The 21,823-nt window shown below is 46.7% G+C and overlaps 1 protein-coding gene, 1 long non-coding RNA gene and 1 pseudogene across 3 annotated transcripts in view; 1 reads left to right on the top strand and 2 right to left on the bottom strand.

The window, feature by feature from the left end:
* Positions 1 to 665, top strand: part of LOC308581317 — a 39,691-nt gene extending 39,026 nt beyond the window's left edge. Inside the window, exon 3 of the long non-coding RNA XR_014004964.1 lies at positions 527 to 665. This is a non-coding gene — a long non-coding RNA (uncharacterized lncRNA). The remainder of the gene's footprint in view (positions 1 to 526) is intronic.
* On the bottom strand, positions 22 to 19,506 carry LOC308580761 (zinc finger protein RFP-like; annotated as a pseudogene). The gene is made up of 7 exons (XR_014013478.1): positions 18,826 to 19,506; positions 18,126 to 18,221; positions 17,543 to 17,773; positions 17,182 to 17,204; positions 15,237 to 15,358; positions 14,272 to 14,304; positions 22 to 1,102 (listed from the first exon to the last, which is right to left on the bottom strand). The product of XR_014013478.1 is annotated as a zinc finger protein RFP-like (transcript).
* On the bottom strand, positions 1,995 to 4,989 carry LOC308579663 (zinc finger protein RFP-like; the record flags this gene model as incomplete). Its single annotated transcript, XM_081180595.1, has 5 exons — positions 1,995 to 2,111; positions 2,225 to 2,257; positions 3,402 to 3,638; positions 3,944 to 4,039; positions 4,561 to 4,989. The coding sequence occupies 5 exons, from the start codon at positions 4,987 to 4,989 to the stop codon at positions 1,995 to 1,997; spliced, it is 912 nt and encodes a 303-aa protein (XP_081036721.1).
* Positions 19,507 to 21,823: the final 2,317 nt, after the last annotated feature.

The raw sequence follows: 21,823 nt of genomic DNA, 5'->3' as shown, positions 1-21,823 counted from the left end.
GGTTTTAAGTGATGCCCGTGCATAATTCTGATTTTATTCAAAAAAGATGATGGTATTTGTTATGTACTGAAGTTCTCACCCTGGGCCAGCAGGGGGATACTGTAGATAGTTATGCAAATGAAGGATCAAAAGTGATGTTCAGTGATTGGATAGTTTTAGAAAGTTATTACAATAACATGGTACTGGAGCTCTATATAAGCAGGCTGACTGAACCCTTCAGTTCAGTTCTGTCCTGTGAATAAACAAGAGCTGTTTGAAGAATCGCTGTGTCTTCTGATATGTTCACCCACAACTTAACAGTACTGTCTCTAGAAATCTTAAGTCAAAGTTGGGGGTTGGAGAGAGAAGAACATTGAAACAGGAATGTGTCTAGGGTTAGTTTTTTCCTAAGTTTGGGGATTGACAGGGGACCCAATCAATCAGTGTCATTTAAAAAGCTGGCCCGGGAAGAGAGAGTTGCATCATGATTGACACAAGGGATGGCCAATCACAGTTCTGCAAATATGGTTTCTCAAGTGCTTGTCAGCTCCTGGAGACTGAATGTGCCATGATGGAAATGAATATACGCTTGCCTGTCTCCACCCTCAGTCAAGAGAGTCTCAGGTTCTCTTCCTTTTTCACATAAAAGAAGGGCTGGAGGGTCTCTCCTGAGAAGGAGGCTGCTGAGAATGAGTGGAGAAGGGCTGCTGTATCTGCATCGTAAAAGGACACCCGTCCCCCTTCACAGTTCAGGGTCACTCGGATCCTCTTGGGCTCCCCACCAGAATCAAAACAGGACGCCCATTGCGGCTGGAGACCCTGTATTGATCACCCCACTTCCCTATGCGCCAGATCCCTTCCTCAGGACCAACAATGAACTTGCCTTTCCTCTTCACAGACTCTCTGGCCACTCCCACGGCCCATTGCCCCTTGCTCCCCACAGCAACTTCCCAGAAATGTCTGCCTTCCTTGAACGCCTCACGTCCCAGTACATAAAGATATGTGTCAAATCTCTCAGGGTTGTCTGGCAGGTCTTGACACTCTTCTCCCTGTCTCACACTCTTTCGATCCTCAGACAGGATGAGGTTGGGATTTGCTGTGTCTGGATCCAACGTTACGTTTTCTGTGGGGGCAGATGAGGAAAGAGAAGAGAAACAATGTCAACGGGGAATCTGACTCTTTTTTAGGCACATGACAGAAATAGCATCCCCTCTGAAATGAACAGGGACTCCATGGCTCTGCATTGGAGACAGGGATGTTCATCAACTTAATGATTCTGGAAACATTTGCAGTTATTTCAAGAATTCAAAGTACTTAGCACACATTATCTACATAGAACCCATGCAACAACCCTGTGAGTTAAGTCGATCTTAGTATGCCCATTTTTCAGATGGGAAAACTGAGGCTGAGACACAGTGGCTTGTCTAAGGCCACCCCCACCCCACACAGTTCATGGCAGAAGGGAGTCCAAGCAGGGACTCTCATTCATTTCTTTGTATTTTACCTCACATCACATGGCAGACCATGCTTGACGGGTCAGGTAAAACTGGTAGAAGTTGCCATCTGCTGCACCTTTTCCAGCTCTTATGATTCCTTTTTTGTGGTGTCCAGGATCAGGCCAGACTGCACTTTTGTCTTCCCATTGAGCCTTTTCCTCTGAGCTGTGGTGTAATTCTGCCCTGCTCTTTTAATTTTATTCAGGTTTCTCTAGTTTAAGCAGAGAAGTCTTGTCTCCCCTCCAATACAAAAGCTGAGGGAAGACCCCCATCTTGCAGGGAAGCCGGACCCCTGGAGTTCACACTCAGGCAGCCCCCAGCTCCCTCCACTGACACCAGAACCCATTCACCTTCTCGCCCCCAAAGGTTGTTGCAGCCATTTTCTGAGCTATTTCTGTTCGTGCATTTCCAAATCTTACACCTTACTCTTACATAAAAGGGGTGGGGATCTTGTATGGCTCAAAGGGATATTTCCCCCTCATGTGCCGGGAGCCTTTGGCTTCACACCACCCCTGTGTCTTATGGAGATTCAGCACAGAAAAGCCAGCCATCCTGGGCTGGGGGCTTCCTAAGAGTCTGCAGGATCAGGCCAAGAGCCCATCTAGCAAGCATGCTGCTCTCACAGAACAGATGCCTCTGGGAAATAAGGGGAAATAAGGCATGGATGGAAGATCTGCAGTGGCCTGGTCTTTAGAGAAGCAGATCCCATCTCTCCCGAATTTGTGCCTCTGCTTGACCCAGAAATGTACCTTTTCGCAGCTGAAGTCCATATTCCACAGTGTCTGGGAGAAAAAAGGGAACAGAAATTTAGCATCACACCATCATTCAGACAACAAACCTGGAATGAACAATATGAGCTCATGAGATTGTAGCCAGGTGTTGTGGACTACAAGTCCCATCATCCGTAACCACTGGCCATGCCAGCTGGAGATTATGGGAGTTGTAGTTAAAACCATCTGAAGCTCTCAGGGGGCCACTAGGGGTGCATCAGAAGATGGCTGACAATAACATCTCTCCGACCCACACGAGGTAATTTGGAGGCTGTGATGGGAGTAATAGCCTCCCTACCCCCCCAGGATTGGGGGGGGGGGCTGCCCTTGCCTGCTGTGCCCTATACCACTCCCGAATTTGAGGGGATGGGGGCACTAGGCAGAATGCCCTTCTGTGGATATCGGCACTCCTGGTCGCTGTCTCTGATCCACGCCTCTAGCTGCAAGAACTTCAAAAGAAACGATTAGGATGAAGCGAATGCACATATTTCAAGGAAGGAGGGGGAGTAAAGACTGCTAACAGAAGGGATCTCTGATAAAACAAGACGAGTTGGAAGAACAAGAATTTACCAGATGAAGACACACCAAGACTCGGTATGGCAAAAGGACTGGATGGGGGAGGGGGAAAAGCTTTCCTTTCTTTCCTCTATGTGATTAAACAAGAATCCCCCCCCCTCACAAGTCAAAAATGTCGTTTGAAGGACTTAAGCTATGGATTTATGTCTGTGTGGAGATAAACTTTCTAACCAAAGCATGCTTTAAGAAGAGCGTGGAATGTATAAGTGCTTTGGAATGACGCAGTTAAAAATACCGTCGCCGTATTGGGAAGTTCTGTCGGAGGACTTAAGTCTGGGAGGAGAAATAGAGAAATAGAGCTGTTTTTATATTGTGGGTGAAACTTCTCAGAGGGACTTAAGAAGGACAGTTCTGTGATTAATGATGGAAAGAGCGATGTTATCTATGAATGCGATGATATATGGAAACGATCTCGATTTGAGGATTGGATGAACGGAAAATTCACACAGGATTATTATTGGTGTTTATCGGCTTGAGATTATCAGAAGAGATCATAAAGAAAAAAGAGAAAATATACGAACAAGATGAGATGCGGAAACAGCAAGATAAGACTGGATAGAATTATGAACTTTGTTTGGACTGATTCCTGCAGGAGTTCACTCTCTGGTTCCTGAAGCTTCTCCTCCATCTCCCGGATGAGGCTGTCAAGAGAGGAGAGTTCCCTGGAGAGTCTGGCCAGGTGCTCCTCCCTTTGGGCTGCAATCTCCTTCTCCACTTCTGCCATCTGGGCCAGAAGACGCTTCTCTTGTTCTTCCAGAAACTGGTGCAGTCGCCTGAACTCAGCCACCATCTTTTCCCTCTCTGCACCTGTTTGTTTCTGCAGAAAAGAGGTTGAAAGAAGAGAACAGTGGGCCAATATCAGGCATCTAGCCTCCTGTTAAAGGATGAGGAGGCCAGGTATCCAAATTAACTTGGAAGGCAACTGCTGACATATTCAGCAGAGAAAGAACTTCGTAAAAACTTACAAGCCCACCCGCTCCTTTAAATGGTCTTTCATGCTCTGTGGGAGATCAGACCATTCACAAAGAAACCTCTTTCTGTATTTCATATTCATTGCCCCCCCCCCCCATATTGATTCTAGACAATAGCACTTTTTCACCTTAAAGTAGCAATGATACTTACAAGCAGGTCCTGGTTCTCCTTTTCTGTGTTTGCTTTAAATACTAGAATTTTCTCTCTCTCCTTCCTCACATTGTCTAGGCAGCTTCTGATCTGATCCTGAAAAGAAAACAAAGTCCAAGTTTGGCTGCGCTACACATTAACACAACATTAACACAACTCCCTGCCCCACATCCCTGGGTCTTTTGCAGAGGTTCCCCCTTTTCATACCAAATGAGGAAGAAATGCGGCTGCCCTATATCAGAGCTGAGAAACATGGGGGTTTTGCTATTTGCCCCCCCTCAACACACCTCCAACATCTCCCCCTCCTTTTTATTAAATTAATCCTAGATGTTGCAATCTTTCCTCCCAGGGGAGTTACTGCAGCCTGCATTCAGGGGGTCATTGGGCAGACTTGAAATCCCTCAAATGGGAAAATAAATGTTTACTGTATAAAGTTTCAGACGTTTAGTCTTATCAGGCTGCACAAGATCTCTTGCTGGAGGATTCCTTTTGATCGGCAAGAGGAAAGAATACATTACAACATTTTATATTTATTTTTTATTTTGCAAGGCCCTCCTGTCTGCAGCTATTCCACCCCCACCCCATCCCCCCAAGAAAGACCCACTGCCTTTTCCCACCTTGTACTCCTGGGACGCCTCCTCCAGAGGAACCACCTCGTGGCCTTTGTGCTCCTTGGATTTGTCACACACCACACAGATGGGGGCTTCATCCTCCTTGCAGAAGAGCTTCAGGGGCTCCTGGTGCTTCTCGCAGACACTCCCCTTTCCTTCTGCCTCCTTTTTCCCGCCCAGATTACTGAATTTCTTGGCTATTTCCACAACATTTGCCAGCTGCTGGTTTCGCCTGATGCTGCTTTGCTCAACATTTTCCCTGCACTGAGGGCAGGAAGCCTCTCCCTCGGATTTCTCCCAGCACTGGGTCAGGCAGGATCGGCAGAAGTTGTGCCCGCATTCCGGGATGATCACTGGATCCCTGAAATAATCCAGGCAAATGGAGCAAGTGGCTTCGTCGCGGAGATCTCGGACGGGACCCTCAAAAGCAGCCATGGCTGCTTCCTCGACAGGAAGAGGGAGCTGATTTCGTTTTCTCTCTTTTCCGCCTGCAAATGGGCGTGCTTCCTTTCCAGGAAATTCAGCTGCGATCACTCAGGATCTCTGCTGCCTTGGGAGTTGGGTGGAGCTCCGAGCCCTTTGATATGGTGGGAATATATAGTTTTATATATTTTATTTTAAATGTTTTATTTTAAATGGAATGCTCATTCTTGGTGGCTGCTCTTTTAAGGAACCATTTCCCTGCGAGAGCTGGTGGAGTTTATTGTTGTTGTCGTTTAACTATCAGCACGTCAGCCTCAGACTACTTTGCAAGCTGATGAATGAATTAGCCCCCCGCCCCCCCCCCCGCCTTGCTCCATTGACATCTTCTTTCTAGTTACAGATAGGTAGCCGTGTTGGTCTGCCATAGTCAAAATAAAAAAATTCCTTCCAGTAGCACCTTAAAGACCAACTAAGTTAGTTCTTGGTATGAGCTCATACCAAGAACTAACTTAGTTGGTCTTTAAGGTGCTACTGGAAGGAATTTTTTAATCTTCTTTCTAGTTAGCAGCCCCCACATACAGAGGAGAAGCAGCCCAGCCCTCCATCCCGGTGCCAGTTTTTAGTGAGTCGTTTTGACAGAATCGTCGCGTCTGATAATGTGCAATAACCTCTGGACTCAGCTAAATGGTATCCAGATATTTGCCAGTCACTGCAGGGCACCTATTAACAGAGGGTACTTTCAATTAAACCTGTTTTCTCCATGAATGCAGCCCTTTGTCAGTGAAACATCACTTTGTTATGAGAATTTTAAGGTCTCAAATATAGAATTAATATTCATAAATGCACACATATCTAAATACTGTATATGAACCATGTGACTGAAATAATATGGGAGAGCAATCCTGAAGCCATTTTGACTCTCCCAATGACCTCAAATATTCCTCTGCAGTAAGGGAGGCAAATGGGGAAAGCCTTCCCATTGACTTTTTGCTTGCAAATCCTGTTTTAAGGGCATGTTTATGTATGAATAGGGTGAGCCTCTGACCTGGACTCAGGAACTAAAGTATTAACCATCACAAATAAATGGCCTGGCTGCCCTTTCTGGTTTCCAACTTCAAGCTTCAAATGGGGTGGGCTGATGTAATCTCAACAAAATCCCTGTTTCCTCTCCATCCTCCCCGCTAAACCAATGAACCTTCCTGCAGTCCAGGTGAATTTTTAAGCTGCTCTTCAGGTCCAGCTTCCTCCATTTTTTCCCCATCCACTGATCCCATCTCCAGTCAGTCCATCCTCTCAGAAAAATTAAGATTAACTATAATGTACTGAGTTGAATAGGATTCAAAATGCTGCAGTCTGATTCGTCCTAGAACAATAGGATTCAGAATGCTGCAGTCTGATTGGTCCTAGAACAATGCAGCAGTATGATTGGTCCTCAGGATCCAGCCAATCCATCTCCAGATGGAAGTGAATCTGCAACCTGATTGGCCTACAGGAGAATCCCAGAAATAACCAATCATGTGTGGCCCATTGTGTAAATAATGTATATAAAGCAGATATTTTGGGGTTACTTTCATTCCTCACTACTTTGAGTGGAATAAAGAGCATGAAATCCACACTCGACTCCGAGGATTATGATAACTATAACCTGGGTGAACCCTTGTTTATTGAGAGCATGCCAACTGAGTGGTGGCAGGTACAGCCCCCCTTGAGTGGGGCCTGGCCAGAGTGACGGAGGTGGGTCTTGCTTCTGTGGGTTCACGGAAGGGGTATTGCGCTCTTGGGGACGAGGGATGGAGAGGGAATCAGCTGCTGCTCTCTCCCAGGGTGTGCTTGTCAAAGAGGTATTCGCCAAGACCCCCTGGGATGCCCCCAGCCGCCGGAGGTTGGTGACGTGGTCGCCCAGGACTTTGATATAACCTGCACAGCTTGAGAGTACTATACCAGGGCAAATGGGCATCACAAAGTGGGAAAGGGAGAGGGATCCTGAGCTATCCGGATGTTCACAGATTGACCAGGGCTTCAACAGAAGTGCCAGTCATATCAGCCAGAAAATCCTCCAGAGCCACTTGGATCCGTCAATCTCAGAGGGTGGACCAGAGGGGAAACGGTGCTGAAAAAGCCTAACTTCAACAGGAAGTGATCTCACCATGACAACAGACTGAGGTCAATTATCTCCCAGTTTCAGATCACTCTCTTCCTGCCCAAGCTCCAGTGTCACCAGCGATATTCATCAGCCCAACAGCATGTTGGGACAGCCCCACAGTTGTCAAGACAGAACTGTTTCTGGGGCTGCTCAATGAAACCTCCTGGGGCAGAGGCAGTCTACCTCTGAATCAGCTGAAGCTGTGGAGGCGAGACAGGAAAATTGGCTTCCGGGTGGAGAAATCAAAATTAGAAACTGAATTGTTAGAACCCAATACTAAGAATTTGTCAAGAATGTATAACTTGCTGCTGAAATGGAATACACAAGATGAAACAGTTAAATCAGCTATGATTAAGTGGGCACAGGACATTGGTCATAACATTATGTTTGCTGACTGGGAATGGTTGTGGAACACCGGGATAAAATTTACGGCATGTAATGCCTTAAAGGAAAATATTATGAAAATGATCTATAGGTGGTACATGACCCCAGTCAAGCTAGCAAAAATCTATCATTTGCCCGATAATAAGTGTTGGAAATGTAAAGAAACTGAAGGTACTTTCTATCACCTTTGGTGGACGTGCCCAAAGATTAAGGCTTTTTGGGAGATGATATATAATGAAATGAAAAAGGTACTTAAATGTACCTTCCCTAAGAAACCAGAAGCCTTTCTCCTGGGCATTGTCGGCCAATTGGTGTTAAAGAAAGATAGAACTTTTTTTTATGTATGCTACGACAGCAGCAAGAATACTCATCGCAAAGTATTGGAAGACACAAGATCTACCCACCCTGGAAGAGTGGCAGATGAAGGTGATGGACTATATGACACTGGCCGAGATGACTGGCAGAATCCGTGATCAGGGGAAAGAGACGGCGGAAGAAGATTGGAAGAAATTTAAAATCTATCTTAAGAACTATTAAAAAATTGATGAATGCTAAAATGTCGAGGTTTTGAGAAAGAAAAGGAGATTACAGCGACATAAGATTAAGTTAAAGAAAAGAATAAGAAGAAATATATTTGATAAAATTATTTAGAATTTGCTGAAATAATTTTGGAAATTGGGATGTAGGAAGGGGAGGTTTGGGGGAGTCCGAGAATTGAGGGATATGAAAAAAAGGTTATGAAATTATACATGTTTGTATGTCTTTTTATTTGTTTGTATTGTTTAAAATATTTTGTAAAACCAATAAAAAATTTTTTTAAAAAAAGCTGTGGAGGCGAGCAGGAAAGGGCTTTTGGTCTCAAACCCTTTGTCTCGCCAACTTTAAAAGGGTGCGTAAGCCAGTGGCCAGAACCATATGTGTGAAGAAGTCCTTTCTCTAGGCAATCACCAAAACCTAAGAGCTAATCCTGTCATCTCCGGAACTTATCCCAGGGAAGTGGGCACAGGGCTGTAGGCTCAATTTCCTCATTCTTCCACAGAGCTCAGAAGAGATTAGAAAGATGTGCTGTTTTCGCTTCCTCTTCCGAATTGAGAATTGCCATTTGGGTGACTATGATAAAAATGTTGAATTAAAATGCTTCTCCCTGTTTTTATGCCCCATCTGTTTGGCACTGGTTGCAATGCTTCCGTTGAAAATGGGGTGGGGAACTATTGCAATTGGCATTCTTTTCATTCCTCCCCTTCCATTTCCCCACAACTTACTGTGTGTTGAAAAGTAGGGTGTCAATAGGATACCTGCTCTCTCACTGACATGGCAGATACGGCTGAGACTCACTCTTCTCCCGGTTGTGGGATTCCCACAAATAAAGGGATGGGCAGACTTCCGACATGGGGGATTGGCTTTCATTTCTAATCCGAATGCTGAGATCCAGAAATGGACCCAGGTGCGAAATACGAGCTTATGCAGGGAAGCCCCTGAAATCTGCCCCTCACTCAAACTGGATTGACTCCTCCTGCAGACATTCAGGGTCAACACAGGAAGGTCTGAAGAGAAGCTACAACATATAGAGGAGCTGTGCAGGGAGGGCTTTCAAGCACATCTCTGAAGGGACGCTTGTTAAGATTTCACATTCTGAGTGAACAGTGTGTAGGACTTGGGATGACAAGGCGCAGGTTCAAATCCCCTTTGACCATAAACTTTAATGTGCCTCCTTTTTCTAAGTCTCTCAGCTCAGCCTCTTCTACCTCACAGAGTTTCTTGGAGGATAAAACAGACGTTTTAAACAAAAACTGCTCCTTTTCACCTCTGGGGTACCCAAGAGCCCATATAGAGTCCTTAAGTAGGCTCTCTATCAGTAGGAGAAAATAACCGAGGCCAACCAGAGAATATTGAGAAGCAAAGCAGCTTGTAAGCATGATCTTTATTAAACTGTTGCAACAGGGGCCCCACTCACCACAAGGAAGAGGGAGGAGAACCCAGAGCAATGGTGCGCAAGCCCTTATATAGACCAGGGGTCAAACCGGCCCATGGTGACCTCTGCCACCCCCCGCTGCCCACTCTTAACGGCGCGTCACAGGGCCTGAATTCTGGGTCGATGGCACCTGTGCGCCAGAAATAGTGTGTGCGCATGCATGCTCCAACCCAAAGAGTGTGTGTGTGCGCACACTCCAGCCCATTCTCTGACAGACGGAGCGTGGACTGGCCCATCGTATGATAAGCTTGCCGACCCCTGATATAAACTTTTGAAATTGTCCACCCTGCAGCTCAAGACCACCCCCCAAAAAACATCATACATACATCACAGAAAGAGGCAGTCCCCAGAGGAAATACATGGGGGGGGGCGGTCTACTGCAGAAATCCTGTCTGCCAGGATACCTGATAACGGTCACTGGTTGCTCTGTTCTCCTCAAAAAGTCTGACAGAGGCTCTTTGTTGTCAGAGGGGACTTTGTTACATCGAGGCCAGAAACCTATGAGGGGGTTACATTTCTGGGGTCAGCATGCAAAGGCTATATAGCGTAAGTCAGGAAGACCCCTGAAAATGCCCTCCAAGCAACCATCCCACTTGTCCGAAGCCAGAGATCTTGAGAGCTTTATGCAACTTTTCTGGAGGCCGGTGAGAAGGTGGACTTAGAAACTCTTCCTCCCACTGCCAAAGGGCCCCCCCCCCCCCGGCCTTCTGGGCTCTGGAGACTCATCAGATCAACACAGGGGCAAGAAGAAGTACAATCTTTAATAGAATCAAACATGTTAGCACAGGAAACATACCCCCAAATTCTTACAGACCCCTTATACAAAAGGATAAGAAGAGGGGATCTCTACAAATGCAGATAAGTATCTAACTGTTCGCTAAAAAGCACCTTGGAGAAAATAATTGTATACATAGGAATTGACCCCCCCCCCCAAATCTTCCAGATTGTCACCGTTCTCTTTTCAGAACTTCTGACAGAGGCTCTTCACTGTCGGAGGGGATTTTGTTACATCAGGCCCAAAACCTATGTGGGGATTACGTTTCTGGGGTCAGCATGCAAAGGGAAGATAGTGCAAGCCAGGAAGACCCCCCAAAATGCCCCCACTTGTCTGAAGCCAGAGATCTTGTCCTTTCTGGAGGCCGGTAAGCAAGGTGGACTTAGAAAAACTCTTTCCCCCCCCACTGCCAAAGGCCCTCCCCCCATTGCTTTCTGGGTTCTGGAGACTCTGGTGAGATATCACATGGTCTCTCACCCTCTCTTTCCATTTATTAATTTGTGTTTTGACGAAGGGCTCCAGGCTGCGATCACACAAGTAAGTTGTGTGTGAGTTTTGGGCCGACTGTACTCAACTAAAAAAACAGGTCTCTGATTTTCCTGAATTACCATATAAGCTTCCCTGAGTAGCAGCAAAAAAAGGAATTTTGGAACTTCCATCTCCATGATAATGGAGGCTTCGGGGAAAGGAAAGGGAATCTGAGTTCAGGATTGAGGCTGAGGAAGGTTTTAAGTGATGCCTGTGCAGAATTCTGATTTTATTCAGAAAAGATGATGGTATTGTCTCTAGAAATCTCAAGTTGGAGGTAGTAGAGAGAACTACATCGAAACAGGAATGTGTGTGGGGTTGCTGTTGTTTCCTAAATTATTTTCTTGCTTGCTTCCCCCTTTGCACTTCCTGCATGGACAGAAGTAGCCAATTCCCAAGGGAGAGAGAACAGGCAAATTTGGGGACTGACAGGGGACCCAATCCATCAGTGTCATTTACAAAGCTGGCCTGAGAAGGGAGAGTTGCATCATGATTGACACAAGGGATGGCCAATCACAGTTCTGCAAATAAGGTTTCTTCTTAAGTGCCTGTCAGCTCAGTCCTGAAGAGGAGACTGAATATGTCATAATGGCAATGAATATACACTTGTCTGTCTGCACCTTCAGTCAAGAGAGTTTCAGGATGCCTTTCTTGCTCACATAAAAGAAGGGCTGGAGGGTCTCTCCTGAGAGGGGGGCTGCCGGATATGCGTGGAGAAGGGCTGCTGTATCAGCATCATAAAAGGACACCCGTCCCCCCTCACAGTTCAGGGTCACTCGGATCCTCTCGGGCTCCTCACATGGAACAGGGGCCTTACGGGGGGAGCATACCTTGTACCCACCGCCCCACTTCCCCAAACCCCAGATCCCTTCCCTAGTAGCATAAGAGAACTCACCCTTCCTCTTCACAGACTTTCTGGCAACCCCCACCCCCCAATGCTCCTCTCTCCCCACAGTGACTTCCCAGAAATGTCTGCCTTCCTTGAACGCCTCACATCCCAGCACATAAAGATGTGCTTCAAATCTCTCAGGGCTGTTTGGCAGGTCTTGACGCACTCCTCCCCGTCTCACACTCTTTCGATCCTCAGACAGGATGAGGTAGGGATTTGCTGTGTCTGGATCCAAAGTTACATTTTCTGTGGGGGCAGAGGAGGAAAGAGAAGAGAAACGACATCAATGGGGAAGATGACATTTCTTTAGTCACATGACAGAAATGGCATCCTCTCTGAAATGAACAGGGACTCCAGGGCTCTGCATTTAAGAGAGGGATGTTCATCAAGTTCTTAATAATGATTCTGGAAACACTTGCAGTTCTTTCCCTACCCCTACGGTTGTGATTCGTGGGTTTCCACTTAATTTTATTTTGATTTCAAAAGTGATTTTGAACTGTATTTTAACCAATCATTTGATTATGTGTTTTTAATGTATTCTATTTGGTGTTAGCCGCCCTGAGCCCAGTCTTGGCCGGGGATGGCAGGGTATAAATAAATATTATTATTATTATTATTCCAAGGGTTTGAAGTACTTAACACACATTACCTACATAGAACCCTTGCAAGAACCCTGTAAGTTAAGTCAATCTTAGCATGCCCATTTTTCAGATAGGAGGATTGAGGCTGACAATGGCGTGTCTTAAGCCCACCCCCACCATTCATGGCAGAAGGGAATCAAAGCAGGGACTCCCTAATTCACATCAATCTTTTACCTCATATCACATGCCAGACCATACTTGACAGGCCAGGTAAAACTGCAGCAGGTGCTCTCACCCTACTTGTAACCTCCACTCAAGTTTTGGTTACATATTTAATGTAATTTTATAGCCCATCCTTCCAGATAGATTATAAAAAGAACAACAATACCCAAAAAGGTATTTCTGTGCTCTGATTGACACTCCCTGTCTAAAATGTCCTGCTTCGGATTCTTGACATGAGCAGTCAAGCTAGAACAAACATGATTATCTCGTGTTTGGTTAGAGCAATGCTGAAAATTGATAGTTTTGTCCTTTAAATTGGCATCTATTACACAGTTGACATGAATATCTTCTTTTCGCTATGACTTGTTTTAATGCATTTATTGTTGCAACCCCAAGATAAGGGGCCTTGATTAAAGCCAAACCCAGTAAAACCTAGGAAGTGCCATTCCCACCTGTCACCGTCAATGCAAAGACCCCATCCTGGCTCCACAGACCTGATTGGCCGTATGACTCACATTTATGGAGTGGAAGCATCATGAGAAATTCATTTAAAAATTGGTCATTTAATGTGTCAATGCAAACAGAAGTTATAAAAATTCCAGCTGTTGTAGAAGGGATTATGATAATGACTGGAATGTAATTGAAATCAGTAAGATTTTGGAACACAGAAATAAAGAAAATCATCAATTCTAGCACCTTAAATAAGTTATATCATTTGGTATTTGAATGATTTACATTAGAATTGTATTATAAATTGGTATTGTTACAATGAGGCTATTATTATAATTGCATTGTTTTAAAAATTGGTCAGGCTGATGGCCACGTTGTGGAAAGTAAGTCAAGCGATTTCTTTTTAAAGACACACAGTTGTACAGAGGCCTTTGGAAATTAAATGTGACGTTGGATGTTGACAGTGCTATTAGTCAATTTTTTGTGTGTGAAACGTAATGGTTTTTTCTAGTTCATTGTTGTATTTATAAGCCTTTATGCATTTTACTCAGTGTGGTTATATTTAAAATTATATTCTGGGATTCTTTTAGACAAGTAAGAGTTTCCTTTATGCTGCCGTCTGCTGCACCACTTCCAGCACTTACGATTCCCTTTTTATGGTGTCCAGGATCAGGCCAGACTGGACTTCTGTCTTCCCACTGAGCCTTTTTCCGCGTTCTGTGGTGAAATACTGTCCTGCTCTTTTAATTTTACTCAGGTTTCTCTAGTCCGCCATCATGCTGAAGCAGAGAAGTCATGTCTGCCCTCCAAGACCCCCATCTTGCAGGGAAGCCGGACCCCTGGAGTTCACAGTCAGGCAGCCCCCAGCTCCCTCCACTGACACCAGAACCCATTCACCTTCTAGCCCCCCAAAGGTTGTTGCAGCCATTTTCTGAGCTATTTGTGTTCGTGCATTTCCCACTCTTACACCCTACTCTTATATAAAAGGGGTGGGGATCTTGTATGGCTCAAAGGGATATTTCCCCCTCATGTGCCGGGAGCCTTTGGCTTCACACCAGCCCTGTGTCTTATTGAGATTCGGCACAGAAAAGCCAGCCCTCCTGGGCTGGGGGCTTCCTAAGAGTCTGCAGGATCAGGCCATGAGCCCCTCTAGCCCAGCAAGCTGCTCTCACGGAACAGATGCCTCTGGGAAATAAGGGGAAATAAGGCATGGATGGAAGAGCTGCAGTGGCCTGGTCTTTTGAGAAGCGGATCCCATCTCTCCTGAATTAGTGCCTGGGGAAACAGCTGGGAAAACCCAGCCACATGGTCGGGGTATAAATAATAAATTATTATTATGATTAAAAGTACCTTTTTGCAGCTGAAGTCCATATTCCACAGTGTCTGGAAGAGAAAAGGGAACAGAGATTTAGCATCACACTATCATTCAGATAACAAACCTGGCAACAATGATATGAACTCATGAGCTTATAGCCAGGTGTTGTGGACTACAAGTCCCATCATCCCTAACCACCGACCACGCCAGCTGGAGATTATGGGAGCTGGGCATACTGGCTATCCCTGAATAACCAGGGCAGGGGTGATGTCATGGTTCAGACCTGCCCAAATCTTGGGAGGAGGAGCAAGACCCCGTTCCATGATGGGAGGCCTCAACCCCAGTCCCCTCTGCTCCTGGACAGCCCCCCCTCCTTCCCTCCTTCTGCCCCCCTTACATCAATCTCAGGGGCAAAGGAACAGAGGAGATGCCCAAAAAGCTGTAGGTGAGGCTACCTGGGAAATGGGTGAGATGCGTGAAAGCACCCAAAGCGTGGCTGAGAGATGTGAAAACGTCAAGCACAAATTTTTACAGACAACTCGGAACTTAAGGGAGGGTTACATTCCTGGAGATTGTGTATAAAGGCAAATAGAGCAAAGTCAGAACGACCCCCGGATTCACCCCTGCCATCTGAGATCTCAAGACGGCCCCATGAGATTTCGCAGGAGCCTTTCAGAGCCCAGTAAGGTCTTAAACGTGATTTGAGTGGTGGCTAAATGCTTCGTGGCAAGAGCTTTCAAGCGCTTTACCTTGCTGACTGGAATCTGGGAGGCTCCCCCAAGATCTCGCAGGAGCTTCCAGAGCCCAGCAAGAAGGGTTTATCCTCCTCTTTCAATTGCACAAGAAAAATCAGTTGTGAGTCATCTACATAGGAAAGTGTGGCTTCTAGATATTGAAAGAGAATAAATCTTCCATTTTCCTGGCACTGCTAATGACCTGGAGCATTTCATGAGCAATTTTAAATGTCCAGTATAAAATATTTTCAGCCCTTCTTTACTACCTTTGAATTTTTCCATGACTCCCTCCAGGAAGGGATTTATATCTTTGAAGTCCCAGATCTTCCACTTCAGGGCAGGAGGAAAAGCCACAGGAGGATCCTCTAAGTTCTCCTTCTCCTGAGACCTGGGAGGAGAAGAACAAAGTCAAGCCACCATCCTTCCAATGCAAGGATGGTGACAAGGCAGGTGTCTCATCCTGATGATAAAGGCATGATAGATATATCATGAAGACTTGGGAGCAGGGTTTTCCTATGGCAAGAATGAGCATTTTGTTGACGTGTGGATCTAGAGAGCACCCAACGAGTTGAAGGAAAACTAAAATACCGTATTTTTCGCCCTATAAGACGCACTATTTCCCCTCCAAAAATGAAGGGGAAATGTGGGTGCGTCCTATGGGGCGAATGCAGGCTTTCACTGAACCCTGGAGAGCGAGAGGGGTGGGTGCGCACCGACCCCTCTCGCTCTCCAGGCTTCAGGAGAGCCCCAGCGCCAGCCCCACAAGGTCGGGGGACAGAGGGAGGCGGAACGCCACCATCCCGCTGTCTCCCGAAGTGGTTTGGAGGCTGACGGCGGGGAGAAGAGCGCTTCTCCCCGCTGCCTGCCCCACCACTCCGGGGACAGCAGGGAGATGCAGCGCGTCTCCCTGCTGTCCCCGGACCTGATCGCAAGGCGGGCAGGGGGGGGGGGAGAGAAGAGCGCTTCTCCCCGCTGCCTGCCCCACAAGCGCCTGGGGGGAAAATAATTTTTTTTCTTTATTTCCCCCAAAAAAACTTGATGCGTCCTATGGGGCGAAAAATACGGTATACTGAAGAAAACAGGAATATGAGATTGAAGGTAAAGAAGCTGATATATGCAAAAAAAAATTTGAAGAAAAGTGAGCAATACTGGGCCTTTGCACAGAGATTTTAGGACTACACCAGTTTTAGTGAAGCTTTACTGAGTAGAACAAAATAGATTTGGTATATGCATTTCTGAATTATAAGTGAGTGAAGGATGATTTAGAATGGCTTTTGCCATTAACATTACAGTTGTACCTCAGTTTATGAACTATTAATGAACTATTCGGTTTACAAACTCTGCAAAAACGGAAGTAGTGTTCCGGTTTGCGAACTTTACCTCGATCTACAAACGGAATCGGAATGGTGGAAGGGCACCAGTGGTGGGAGGCCTCATTACGGAAAGCATGCCTTGGTTTAATAACAGCTTTGGTTTAAGAACGGACTTCAGGAATGGATTAAGTTCATAAACCAAGGTACTACTGTATAAATGTATTTTAGCACAGTGGTTATATTGAGAAATGGGGAAAATATTGGAAATCAAAGCAATATTTTTTAAACATGGAAGATTTTCAAAATTCATAAGTTCTTGAAGTTATCTGGAGGACAAGGCTCTCAGAGGCTACTCTTCACTATGGCTGGGTCAAAGGCAGTGGCGCCTCTGAAACCACAGGAGGGGAGCGTCCTCTAGGGCTCAGATCCTGCTCACGAGTTTTGCACTGGCATCTGGTTAGTCACTGTGAAAACAGGATGCTGGACTAAATGGACCACTGGCTGGATCCAGCAGGGCCCTTTCTCATGTTCTTATGTCTGGGGAAGAACCTGCAGAAACCTGAAATATGTCAAATATTCACTGGTAAGTTATAGTGAAGATATTTACAAGCCCGTTTGGAATGTCCCTTTGTTTTGTATCAATTGCAGAGTAAATGAATCTATCAAGGAAAAGGCAGAAATATGTAATGGAGGAGAATGAGGAATGGCTTCCTTCCTATGATTGTAGATGAGACTAATAGCTAGGAAAATGTGTCCCTCTTTTTGTCTGTTATCTTGTGGAATGGATGATGGAGTCCTAAGCTATTTCTGGAAGGAGGAATTGGAGAGCGAGTTTCTCACCCATTAAACAGGAACTTTTGTGGCATCAGAATAAGGCAGGGGTTTTCCCATCACTTACCTCTGCAAGAAGCTTCCAATATCCTGGAGGGAAAGAAAGAAAGAAAGATGTCAGTGGAGCCATTTCTGCAGTCAGTTATAAATACTAAGCAGCTGAGGGGCAACTGCTGGGAATCACAGGTTTGGAGAGCACTACTGTTTTTTAGGCTTCTCAGAGACCCCTGGTTGGCCAATGAGAGAACATGATGCTAGAATGAAGGGACCTGTGGTTTGATCTGGCAGGGCCCCTTCTGCGACCCCAGGAATGACGCCTTTCACCCTTCATGTACTGTTTTCATTCCAGCAACATTTTTATGTGACTAAGAAATGCCTACAGTCTGAAGCAGCACACTCCACCCTCTCGCATCAGGATGAGGCCTGACCTGCAGGAGTTCACTCGCTGGTTCCTGAAGCTTCTCCTCCATCTCCCGGATGAGGCTGTCAAGAGAGGAGAGTTCCCTGGAGAGTCTGGCCAGGTGCTCCTCCCTTTTGGCTGCAATCTCCTTCTCCACTTCTGCCATCTGGGCCAGAATACGTTTCTCTTGTTCTTCCAGAAACTGGTGCAGTTGCCTGAACTCAGCCACCATCTTTTTCCTCTCTGCACCTGTTTGTTTCTGCAGCAAAGAGGTCGAAAGAAGAGAGCAGTGGGCCAATATCAGGCATCTAGTCTGCTCTTGAAGGATGAAGAGGCCAGGTAACCAGATTTCCTTGGAAGGCCACTTCTGACATGTTCAGCAGAGAAAGAACTTCGTAAAAACTTACAAGCCCACCCCCTCCTTTAAATGGTCTTTCATGCTCTGTGGGAGATAGGGCTGTTCAAAAAGAAACCACTTTTTGTATTCCATATTTATTTCCCCCGCAGAAGACTTTAAAAGTGATACGTCAGAGCAGCCTCGCACCCAGATTTTACCGTAACAAAAGAAACAATAATCCACTTTTTCACCTTCAAATAACAATAGTGCTTACAAGCAGGTCTTGACTTTCCTTTTCTGCATTTGCTTTAAATACTAGAATTTTCTCTCTCTCCTTCCTCAGATTGTCTAGGCAGCTGCTGATCTGATCCTGAAAAGAAAAGGAAATCAAAGTTTGGTTGCTTTTTTCATTCTTGGAGTTTAATATTCATAATAACAGGAAAGTTGAATCACATGCTTGCTCCCTGCCTCAAAGACTGTGGTCTTTGCCTTTGTCATCCAGGGATCCTGTGGCGCAATGGGTCAGTGTGTCTGGCTGTTAACCAGAAGGTTGGTGGTTCGAGCCCAACCAGGGACAGCTGTGGGCAGAATTTCTGCATTGTTGGGGGTTGGACTAGATGCCCCTCAGGGTCCCTTCCAACTCCACCATTCTGTGATTCTATCCCTGCCACCTCCATTGCTCCTCCCTCCAGCCCTTTCCTAAGGGAGCTGCTTCCAGAGGAAGGACTGGGGGGGAGTTTCTCCTGCAGGGGAACATTAGGGACACTGTAATCCCCTGCAAGGAAAAAAGAAATGTTTATTGAACAGAGTTTCCAAAGTTTGGTTTTTAGAAGGCTGCACAAAAGCTCCTGCTGGCGAGTGACTCTTTGGCTGCCCGAGGGGAGAATACATTAAAGCATTTTATTGCAAGACCCCCTTCACTGTTGCTAATTCACCCTCATCATCCCCAAACGAAACCCAGAGAGATTTCCTACCTTGCACTCCTGCAACGCCTCCTCCAGAGGAACCACCTCGTGGCCTTTGTGCTCCTTGGATCTGTCACACACCACACAGATGGGGCCTTTCTCCTCCTTGCAGAAGAGCTTCAGGGGCTCCTGGTGCTTCTCGCAGATCTTCCCCTTTCCTTCGGGCTCCTTTCCCCCATGAAGACGGAGTTTCCCGAGTGTAAGTTTTTCCACAACATTTGCCAGCGGCCGATTGGGGATGAGGTTCCTGTGCTGAATGATTTCCCTGCACTGAGGGCAGGAAGCCTCTCCCTCGGATTCCCCCCAGCACTGGATCAGGCAGGCTCGGCAGAAGTTGTGCCCGCACTCCGGGATGATCACTGGATCCCTGAAATACTCCAGGCAGATGGGGCAAGTGGCTTCCTCGCACAAATCCTGCACGGGACCCCCAGAAGCAGCCATGGCTGCTGCCTCGCCAGGAAGAGAGAGATGCTTTCGTTTTCTTTGCTTTTCGTGCGCGAATGGATGTCTCCGTTTCCTTCCCATGAGGAGATTCCACGGCGGGACTCGAGATTTCCCTTTCGCTCCGCAGACGTGGCCTTAGCAAGGAGATCTGGGGTTCTGCTTCACCCACGCAGGAAAATTCAGGATCTCGGCTGCCTTAGAGACGTGAATTGCAGTAGAAACTTTGCTAGTAACTCAAGGAGCCACGTGCTTAGGAGAGGCAGAGAAGACCGCTCCCCTTCCGGAGGGGGGGGGCGGAGTTGCAGGAGGGGACTGTCTGTGGGCGGAGGGATGTCGCCCACCTCATTGGTACTCCTAGTTGCGTCACGCCCCCTCTGGCCAATCGGGGTGGCCGGGGGCGTGGCTGCCTGTCGTTTAAACAGGGATTTAAATTAACACGAACCATGGAAGTTTTTTTATCTCTTGGTGTGGGGGAAGTGTTTCCTCTCTTTTGACTTGTGATTTTTTTATATCTTTAGATACTGCTAAAGTATTAATGTTTGGTGGCTGATACATATTCCTCATGAAAAAAGAGAACACATGGCTTTTTTTTGGGGGGGGGGATTTCAGTGTTGATGCTCTGAGCATTTTCCTCTGATGGTTCATTTGATCCATGCTGAAGTGAGGCTTCTCCTCTTAATCTGGTGTGCACCTGGCGATATTAATCAGGCCAGCAACCTCTTGGGACAGCCCCACGGTTCTCACGGCAGACGTGAGTTCCTGAGCCGCCACCCCCAGAGCCAGTCGCCTCAACATGGAGGTTGAAGCCCCCCAGATGCAGCCGTCTGGGAGCCCCCAACTCTGTCACCGAGACTGGCTCTGCCACTCAGGCAGGGGAACTGCTGGGAAGCCAGGCGGGCGGGAAACCAGCCGAAACCCAAATCTAGATCCCCATTCAGCTGGAGAAAGAGAATCTCTATACAGTGGTACCTCAGGTTACAGACTCCGCTAACCCAGAAATAGGGACGCGGGTGGCACTGTGGGTTAAACCACAGAGCCTAGGACTTGCCGATCAGAAGGTCGGTGGTTCGAATCCCCACAACGGGGTGAGCTCCCGTTGCTCTGTCCCTGCTCCTGCCAACCTAGCAGTTTGAAATCACGTCAAAGTGCAAGTAGATAAATAGGTACCGCTCTGGCGGGAAGATAAATGGTGTTTCCGTGCACTGCTCTGCTTCACCAGAAGCAGCTTAGTCATGCTGACCACATGATCCGGAAGCTGTACGCCGGCTCCCTCAGCCAATAAAGCGAGATGACCGAGTCGGTCATGACTGGACCTAATGGTCAGGGGTCCCTTTACCTTTACCTTAACCCAGAAATATTACCTCAGGTTAAGAGAACAGAAATTGTGCTCCAGTGGTGCGGCCGCAGCAGGAGGCCCCATTAGCTAAAGTGGTGCTTCAGGTTAAGAACAGTTTCAGGTTAAGAACAGACCTCCGGAACGAATTAAGTACTTAACCCGAGGTACCACTGTAGACCACAGTAACCCCCCACTGGCTGGCTCTCAAGTCTGCCCTGACGCTGCACCAACTCCACCAGGCCTCAGGAATAAACTAGACCAGCCTGCTCATCCACGGTCAAGTCATGGAGGAGAGGAACTTTATTCACAGCCAACCTGGCATGAACCGCAGCAGAGAGATCAGTTCCTCCGGCTGGAAGGGCTGGCACACAGCACCTTCACCACCTTCCCTCTGTGTGTGCCATTTATCCTTTTTTCCCTGTCTCCCACACCGAACTTCCCTTTCAACAGGGCAGGACATCCGTGGAGTTGGAGATGTGCAGTCCGGGGCTGAGGAAAGGGCAGAAATGTCACAGGGGACAGAGCACAGCATCCTGCTCAATGAAACCTCCTGGGGCAGAGGCAGTCTACCTCTGAATCAGCAGAAGCTGTGGAGGTGAACAACAGGAAAGGGCTTTTGGTCTCACAATTCCTTCCTCTCACCAAGTTTAAAAGGGTGTTTAAGCCAGTGGCCAAAACCATGTGTGTGAAGAAGGCCTTTCTCTAGGCAATCACCAAAACCTGTGAGCTAATCCTTTTTATCTCCAGGAAATAGAGGGCACTCCTATGTCTACTTAAGAGTAAGTTCAAAGGGACTTATCCCAGGACACAGGGCTGTAGGCTCAATTTCCTCTTTGCTCCACAGAGCTCAGAAGAGAAAAGAAAGATGTGATGTCTTCACTTCTTCTTCCGAATTGAGAATTGCCATTCAGGTGACTATGATAAAAATGTGGAATTAAAACGCCTCTCCCTGTTTTTATGCCCCATCTGTTTGGCACTGGTTGCAATGCTTCTGTTGAAAATGGGGTGGGGAACTATTGCAATTGGCATTCTTTGAGTTTCTCCCCTTCCATTTGCCCACAACTGTCTGTATGTTTAAAAAGTAGGGTGTCAATAGGATACCTGCTCTCTCACTGACCTGGCAGATACGGCTGAGACTCACTTCTCTCCTGGTGGTGGGATTCCCCCAAACAAAGGGATGGGCAGACTTCAGACTTGGGGAATTGGCTTTCATTTCTATTCCGAATG

Source organism: Podarcis bocagei (genome assembly GCF_964188305.1).
Source record: "Podarcis bocagei genome assembly, chromosome: 2".
NCBI lineage: Eukaryota > Metazoa > Chordata > Lepidosauria > Squamata > Lacertidae > Podarcis > Podarcis bocagei.
Note: the sequence above shows the minus strand (reverse complement) of the source record. Positions and strands in the feature narration are given on the sequence as shown.